The sequence below is a fragment of the Coregonus lavaretus genome (genome assembly GCF_964263955.1).
Source record: "Coregonus lavaretus genome assembly, chromosome: 36".
In the NCBI taxonomy this organism is placed as follows: domain Eukaryota; kingdom Metazoa; phylum Chordata; class Actinopteri; order Salmoniformes; family Salmonidae; genus Coregonus; species Coregonus lavaretus.
The window spans coordinates 19741510-19749736 of record NC_140023.1 but is presented as its reverse complement, the minus strand read 5'-3'; the positions used below and the strand labels follow the sequence as shown (position 1 = coordinate 19749736).

At 42.4% G+C, this 8227-nt stretch overlaps 2 protein-coding genes across 3 annotated transcripts; one reads left to right on the top strand and one right to left on the bottom strand.

Annotated features, from left to right (window-relative positions):
• LOC311110885 (uncharacterized protein) lies at positions 1-2272 on the top strand (the record flags this gene model as incomplete). Of its 2 annotated transcripts, none has more annotated exons than XR_014610732.1 (3): positions 1-1063; positions 1388-1456; positions 1625-2250. XR_014610732.1 is itself a non-coding variant. In XM_084153500.1 (3 exons), the coding sequence occupies exons 1-3, from the start codon at positions 1296-1298 to the stop codon at positions 2270-2272; spliced, it is 396 nt and encodes a 131-aa protein (XP_084009626.1). In that variant the 5' UTR covers positions 3-1295. The 2 variants fall into 2 exon arrangements, 1 of the variants encoding a protein (XP_084009626.1); XM_084153500.1 differs by having other exon boundaries at positions 3-1456; positions 1625-1708; positions 2122-2272.
• A 67-nt stretch (positions 2273-2339) lies between these two features.
• Positions 2340-8227, bottom strand: LOC311110884 (transmembrane protein 229B-like). Its single transcript, XM_084153499.1, has 2 exons — positions 8120-8227; positions 2340-4532 (listed from the first exon to the last, which is right to left on the bottom strand). The coding sequence occupies exons 1-2, from the start codon at positions 8169-8171 to the stop codon at positions 4057-4059; spliced, it is 528 nt and encodes a 175-aa protein (XP_084009625.1). The 5' UTR covers positions 8172-8227; the 3' UTR covers positions 2340-4056.

The following is an 8227-nucleotide window of genomic DNA, read 5'->3' as shown; positions in this document are numbered from 1 at the left end:
TATTCCAAGCTTATCTTGCCAAGCCGACTGTTTAACATAAGTATTAGTACCATAACAAACTATGCAGATTTCTTAGGTTTGTGTTTGTGTCACACACACCCCATGTCCACCTGTGTCCATCTCTGGTCCTCAGATGTTTCTGCTACCAGCTCAGATCCCCCTCTCCCCCCAGAGACTGGATAACACTGTGGGGCTGGTGGTGGAGAGAAGGAGGCTTCATTCAGAGACAGACTGTTTAAGGTACCACCATCCACCATTTCTTCTTCTCCTTTACCTATATCTCACTCCTCTTACACACAACTCATCCATCTTCACATCTCACAGCCCCTTCTCATTGACACCCTTACAAGAGATAGCAAGGAGGGAGAGAGTGGAGAGAGAGAAAGAGAGAGTGTGTAGTAAATCATGGCTCTTCGTGGTTTCGGGTACTATATGGATGACACTACAGACATCCTTTTTGAGAGACGGTCTTACTGTGAAAACCTGAGGACCCAGCTGGTGCCAGTGATTCAAGAGTGAGACGTATATCATTGATTTTAGTCTGGCATTAAACAGAACACTTTCTTTAGTGAACATTAGTGCTCAGCAGTGAATACTCAGCTGATGCTGTGGTTCTCAGGTTTATTGCGTCGGAGAAGCACGAAACAGGCAAGCCAAACCCAGGCGACTCCCCCTCTCACAAAGTGACAATGGAAAAGGTGGGCTTCAATAGGTTTTGCACTCTACTGAATGAAAATGCATTATGTATCATATGTCCGGATCTGCCCACCTTTTATTTTTGTGTGGTTTTAAATCGGGTTTGTGGATATTTATCTGTGTGAGTGTATCCCACTACACAAGAGCCCTGTTGGCCTATGTGCTATCTTTTATGTGCTATCGTATCACACTGTGTGCTATTCCTGTCTCTGACTGTCTAGATGAGGTCTTCAGACAGCCTCCCTTCCACATAAACACCTTGCATGTGATGACCCCCTTCCACTTCAGAGACTGAGTGGAAAATCAGCGGCCCTCCCTGGCCAGCGGACACCCCATCGACATGTTCAGGGCCCAGTTTGAGACAGAGGTGACCCTGGAATATCCCAATGATGACTTAGCTATTTGTTGACCTTTTACGTTGATTGAAACCTTTCAAGCGATCAACGACCAGTCTAGACTGAGCTCCCCCTGATTCAAACTCATGACTTGCTAATATTGAAAGTTTAATATACAGTAAATTGCTCTGGATTATGTTGCTCATTAGTGTAGTAGGAGGGAAGTGAGCTATAGGTCTGTTTATCAGACTAGTGAGTGTATAGATGATGAGGATGATGATGGTGGTGGTGATAGTGATGATGATGATTGTGGTGATGGTGGTGATGATGATGTTACTCCTACTACTCTGTGACAGACCATGCTGTATGGACCCAGGCAATCAGAGGTTTGTAAACGAGAAACTGATGTCTGGATATGGCAGCAGGTACAGTATGTCTCCTATTACTAATCTATTAGAGAATTTGCATTTCTGTCACGTCATCATGCCTTCAGTATTTATTTACATTTGTGGTATTTCTCTCTTTTCCTTTCCCTCTCTCTGCTTCCTTCTGTCTATTTGCACTTTCTCTCTCAACCTCTCTTCCTCTCTCAGGAGGGATCCCCCCCATGTGACTCTGGATGGCCAAGAGTTCCCTCTGTCCACAGGAGACAGTCTACTCATTCCTGGACATAGCCAGTGAGTGGGATTATGAGTGTGGTAATAAGAAAAGGAAACAGAAGATAGAGGGGATATGTGCATGTTTGTGAATGGCCCCAATACAAAATGGCTTTAGAGAAAGAATGTTGAATTCAAGTAACACAAGAAGAAAGAGGTTAGACTGTCTGTCATTCATACAGTAGATCAGGGTTCTTCAATTCCGGTCCTGGAGGGCCAAAACACCTCTGTTTTTCATCCTCTCCTTCTAATCAGGGGCTAATTCAGACCTGGGACACCAGGTGAGTGCAATCAACTACCAGGTAGAAATAAAAAACAGAAGTGTTTCGGCCCTCCAGGACCGGAATTGAAGAACCCTGCAGTAGATGCTATTATTTTGTGTTTTGGTAGAGGAATCGGTTTAACTTTGTGTTTGTCTAATTCCTATGCTGAAGGTACCAGTGCAGGGTAGCATTTCCCTGTTTGTCACTCAAAACCCAGAGTGTAAGCGTGCGAGGACAGTACAGGTGCATCAAAGCTGGGACCGAGAAACTGAAAAACAGCTTCTATCTCAAGGCCATCAGACTGTTAAACAGCCATCACTAGCACAGAGAGGATGCTGCCTACATACAGAATTGAAAATCACTGGCCACTTTAATAAAGGGAACACTAGTCACTTTAATAATGCCACTTTAATAATGTTTACATATCTTGCATTACCCATCTCATATGTATTAACTGTATTCTATTCTATCTTAATAATGTTTACATATCTTGCATTACCCATCTCATATGTATTAACTGTATTCTATTCTATCTTAATAATGTTTACATATCTTACATTACCCGTCTCATATGTATATACTGTATTCTATACTATCTATTGCATCTCAGCCTATGCCACTTTGATAATGACATTGCTCATCCATATATTTATATATTCTTATTCCATTCCTTTACTTAAATTTGTGTGTATTAGGTTTTTGTTGTGGAACTGTTAGATATGACTTGCTAGATATTGCTGCACTGTCAGAACTAGAAGCACTTCGCAATAACATCTGCATGTTTCCAATTCATTTAATTTGAAATGGTCTAGTTACCACTTCCCAGCAGTCAGGGCGGTTTTGAGGAAGTTCACACATACTTCCTGTAATACATTTATATCATTTAGCAGACGCTCTTATCCAGAGCGACTTACAGTTAGTGAGAGCATACATTTTCATACTGGCCCCCCGTGGTAAATGAACCCACAACCCTGGCGTTGCAAGCGCCATGCTCTACCAACTGAGCTACAGGGGACTGTAATACTTCCCTTCATGTAAACACACTGGAGCATGACTTTTATCTTCCATTGATGCAACACTGCATTAGATTAATTTAACAACACCAAGTTAACCCCAGAGTTCAGAAGAACTCCTATTATTTATCTGTAGTCCAAACCTGATGTATGTAAGATAGCAGAATAAAATAGAAATCAGCAAGTCACTAAACGTTAGTCTAGATATTTGATGGACCTACAATTTTATTATATTTTTTATATGAGGCCTTTGATCCTTAGCATGTTTGAACAGTACATAGGTTGTTCAACTGAATGCTATGTGTAGGTTTGTGACATTACAGTGGCCCTACGGTAGGTTCTCTTCCCAGAATAGTGTACTGCCCACAGAGCAGATGAGTGATACATTAAGTCCCCTGTAGCTCAGTTGGTAGAGCATGGCGCTTGCAACGCCAGGGTTGTGGGTTCGTTTCCCACGGGGGGCCAGTATGAAAAAATGTATGCACTCACTAACTGTAAGTCGCTCTGGATAAGAGCGTCTGCTAAATGACGTAAATGTTCCAGCTTGCCTCATTTAACGCTTGATAGTGCAATTGTTATTTGCTGCCATGGCAATGGACTAACCGCACTCTTAAGTATCCTAGAGTACATTTCAAAGAAACCCCAATGTTGTGCAATTTTGGGACATGTGAAATTGTTTTCAAAATTGTTTCAACACCAAGACTGCTAAAACCCCCACAGATGTTGCCCTCAGTAAAAATGCTTGCCGGTATTACCATGTTGACAGTATATTAAGGGTATGTGAGGACACTGTCAATGTGACATGGTGTGTTTCTATTTATAAACTAGGTGGTTCTTGTCCTGAATGCTGATTAACTGACAGCCGTGGTATATCAGACCGTATACCACCGGTATGACAAAACATTTATTTTTACTGCTCTAATTACGTCGGTAACCAGTTTATAATAGCAATAAGGCACCTTGGGGGTTTGTGGTATATGGCCAATATACCACGGCTAAGGGCTGTGTCCAGGCAGTCCTTATTGCTTAAGTATGCTGTGTATATAATAGGATGTATGTGAGACTGTATGACTTGGTCATCCTCTACAGAGCGTCAGTTAGTCAGTCGTACTCTCAGAGTATTTCTGATGACATGTTGCTCTGCTATAAGTGAGGCCAAGGCCCAGGGCAGGGCGTACTCCAGAGTCACCAGCCCTGCCAGGTTATAGCTAAACCCAGAGTAGTCCCATGGACAGGCTCCTAGCAACCTCAGCACCACGCCCCAGCTAAACTCCCACATGTAGATGAACAGGGTGTAGACCAGCATCCGCAGCATCAGGGGGCAGTGCTGGGCCAACAGCCTGCCACGCAGGCCCTCTATGAGGAAGATGGCCAAGGCGTACATCGGGAGGGCCCAAAGGCTGGTGTGTCCTGCCAGCCTCCTGTCCTTGGTCTCCCACCAGTCCCATATAGCAGTGAAGCCCACCTCACACAGGCAGCCGTGCAGGGCGTAGACATAGAGGCGGGCCAGAGGGGACAGGGGACGATGGGTCACCCGCTCTGGTGAGGCCTCCTCGTCATCACCAGCCTCTGTCACAGAAAGAGAAGATCAACACTTGTCGCATGCCATAAAGTATTTCTCAACTGTCCAGACAGTACAGTCGATGATGAGTGATGAGTGCACAGCGTCACACATACAGTTACAGGATTATGCAACACAGAGCAGTTAATCAGTCTCACAAAATACTTGCTCCATACTGTATATCTGCATGCTCTGGCTTAATGCACATAGTCATAGACCCATGCCAGTGCATATCAGGAGACAACTCTATTAATCTCTGTCACATTTATGTTTCTTTATCCTCTGTTGTCTTCATGATTTATTATCATGTCCAAATGGGATGGTTTGAGATGGTTCACTATGCTTGTCTTCATTTTCAGTTGCAGCTCTGTGATACCTAAAGTATGATAACTATTTAGTTATGCAATATTAGAAATTTCATTTTGAGAGCAGGTTCACAAGGCAAAAAAACTCAGTTGTCAGATCGAGAAGGACAATCATTTCCACTAGTTACATCATCAACTTGTGTTTAACCCTTACACCCAGTGTGACCTTTACACCCAGTAAAGTTTGCTCTTTACTAAATGCTTGTAAGAATACACTCAATAAATATTCTACGAGTAAAATTATATACAGTGCCTTCGGAAAGTATTCAGACCCCTTGACTTTTTCTACATTTTGTTACGTTACAGCCGTATTCTAAAAAAAAAAAAAATACTCAGCAATCTACACACAATACCCCATAATGACAGTGAAAACAGGTTTTTAGAATTTTTGCAAATGTATTAAAAATAAAAAACAGAAATATCTTATTTACATAAGTATTCAGACCCTTTGCTCTAAGACTCGAAATTGAGCTCAGGTGCATCCTGTTTCCATTGATCATCCTTGAAATGTTTCTATAACTTGAATGGAGTCCACCTGTGGTAAATTCAATTGATTGGACATGATTTGGAAAGGCACACACCTGTCCATATAAGGTCCCACAATTGACAGTGACTGTCAGAGCAAAAACCAAGCCATGAGGTCGAAGGAACTGTCCGTAGAGCTCTGAGGAAGAGTACCAAAAAATGTCTGCAGCATGAAGGTCCCCAAGAACACAGTGCCTCCATCATTCTTAAATGGAAGAAGTTTGGAACCACCAAGACTCTTCCTAGAGCTGGCCGTCCGGCCAAACTGAGCAATCGGGGGAGAAGGGTCTTGGTCAGGAAAAAAAATAATACAATTGAATCAATTTTAGAATAAGGCTGTAACGTAACAAAATGTGTAAAGTCAAGTGGTCTGAATACTTTCCGAAGGCACCATAGTTATACATAATAGTTATATGCTTACTACTGTATTTGTAACCCCATCCATTACCCTGCAAACCCAGCCATGTGGCGGGCTACTGAGATAAGGGAAGCTATTTTAAATATCTTTCTCACTTGGTAGACTTCCTCATTGTACCATCAGCTAAAGAGGAAGAAAACCACCTCTGAAGATGATGAGTGTGAATGTTGAATAGAATGTTTTTTCCCTGGTTTGCATTTGCCCATTTGCAGGTTTTCCTATATCATTTATTCCATCTTAGGCAAATTTCCTCATCTGCTTGCATGCGCCTCCCCTATATCAAGATGTTTTGGTACTTCCCTTATGCACTACGCTATTCCGGGCGCTAACTATACCACAGGTCAATATAGTCTACCTATCCTGCCCTCTATCCACCATTCATAGTGACAATAGTGGTAGGTGGATCGTTTGTCCAATAGGCTAACTAGCATCATACATTTACATTTTTTACATTTTTAGTCATTTAGCAGACGCTCTTATCCAGAGCGACTTACAGTTAGTGAGTGCATACATTATTATTATTTAATTTTTTTCATACCTCTCCGTGGGAATCGAACCCACAACCCTGGCGTTGCAAATGCCATGCTCTACCAACTGAGCTACATCCCTGCCGGCCATTCCCTCCCCTACCCAGGACGATGCTGGGCCAATTGTGCGCCGCCCCATGGGTCTCCCGGTCGCGTCCGGCTACGACAGAGCCTGGATTCGAACCAGGAGACCATATGGATTCGAACCATACCACATGTAACATCATTCAAAGCTGCACCAAGGCTGTAAACAGAAGTGAAGATATCATTTGAATAATGGCGCAAAAGCCCTGTGATTTGAATATTGCATTCCATTTAGATCAGTTGTGGGTCTACTCTTGACAGCTTATAAGGTCTAGAAAGGCAGAGTAGCAGGCCAGTCTGGCTGTATTTGTACTTCTGATACTGAATGCGCTGTCTGTTGCAGATCATCATTCTCCCAAGTCGTCCTATAATAATGTGGCCACGTGCTCCCAGCAGGCCCAGTTATTCAGGAAAACTTAACGCGCTCTGCCTCCTCTCCGATCCGAGCGGCTATTCCTCGCTCACCTACAAACTTACGCTTCAATATAGCCTATATTTGTCGTTTAACTTTTTTAATGTATTACCTTTTATGTGTGGCATAAACACAAACAGTCACAATGTTTTAATCTGATTAGGCTAATTCAAAAGTCTCCTGTAGGCTACCTGCGCACGTTCGTCCAAAATATAATTCCAGCATCCAAACTGTGCAGCGGCCATTTGATTACAAAACACCAAAAAGTGTAATGACATTCAGAGATTGTCAAGCCAATCCTTTGCTACTGGGTAGGCCTACAAGGTAGGGAGGGATGTAGGCCTATGTTCTGTTTGTCGAGATTGACAATAGTCTATTTGATTGTGGTGTTGAAAACGCAAACCATGATGTTGAAGTGCACAAAGTCGGTATGCTTGGTGCATTGGTTGTGTGGTGCATTGGCACAGAAACCTGTTGGTGGAAAATGAATTACATATATTTTATATAATTATAAATATTGCATAAACATTTTGAAAATCTGATTTCTACCTAGCTGATCATTGTCTGCAGCCGACTCTGATCGTAGTGTTGATGAAACAGGCAGGGAGAGTTAGCTTGTCTGTGGTGGTCTGCGAACCCTCAACCGTCTGGCCTGTAGCCCTGCATGGCATCGACTGTGCCACAAAAGCATGCTGAAGTGGCAAAGACGATATCCACGTTTATAAACACAGGGTCACTACAGTTATTGTTGTGGTCATAAACATTGTTTTGAGTTAATTCTGTGAGGATAAAGGGGAGGGTGTGCACATTTCTTTTTTACTGTAAAAGGGGAGTGTCGTGAAAATATTTTTGACGTTGGGGAGTGGGGTGCAAGTCAATAACCTTTGTCTTCTGTTGACTCACGGGGGAAACACAGACGATTTCAATGCATGCTTTCCTATTAAAAGTCTCTATGATATTCCATGCTGTTTAAGAACTTTGCTTATACTATGTCAGCATTGTTATGGTCTATAGAGCATATTGTTCTTCATTTAACAATCAAACAATTGACTATCTGTAATTATTGTGGATCAGGCTGTTACTGTAATAGCCCCAGCTTAGGAAAATACTGAACTAGTTTTATTTCAGCATAGAAAAATATATGGCTGTAGGTCCACTGTAACACATTGATTAGCTGATAGTCATGGTTGTTATTTGAAATTAATTGTGATAACAATGCAATCCTATAAAATCAATTTACTCCCAAAATGACTCAATTACTCACCCAAAGTTTTACCGCCTAGTACCCTCCTTACATGTAGTGTTCCTGACTCCATCCCTGAGCCGTGTTTGTCTCTGTGGTGACTTTGCCTTTTATACTGCTTCCCGGTCT

Bases quoted from the DNA above. Each gene is read 5' to 3' on its own strand.
- LOC311110884 (XM_084153499.1), bottom strand. From the start codon at position 8,171: ATGGAGTCAGGAACACTACATGTAAGGAGGGTACTAGGCGGTAAAACT. The intron at 4,533-8,119 runs GTGAGTAATTGA...TTTCTGTGACAG, and splicing joins ACTAGGCGGTAAAACTTTGG to AGGCTGGTGATGACGAGGAG.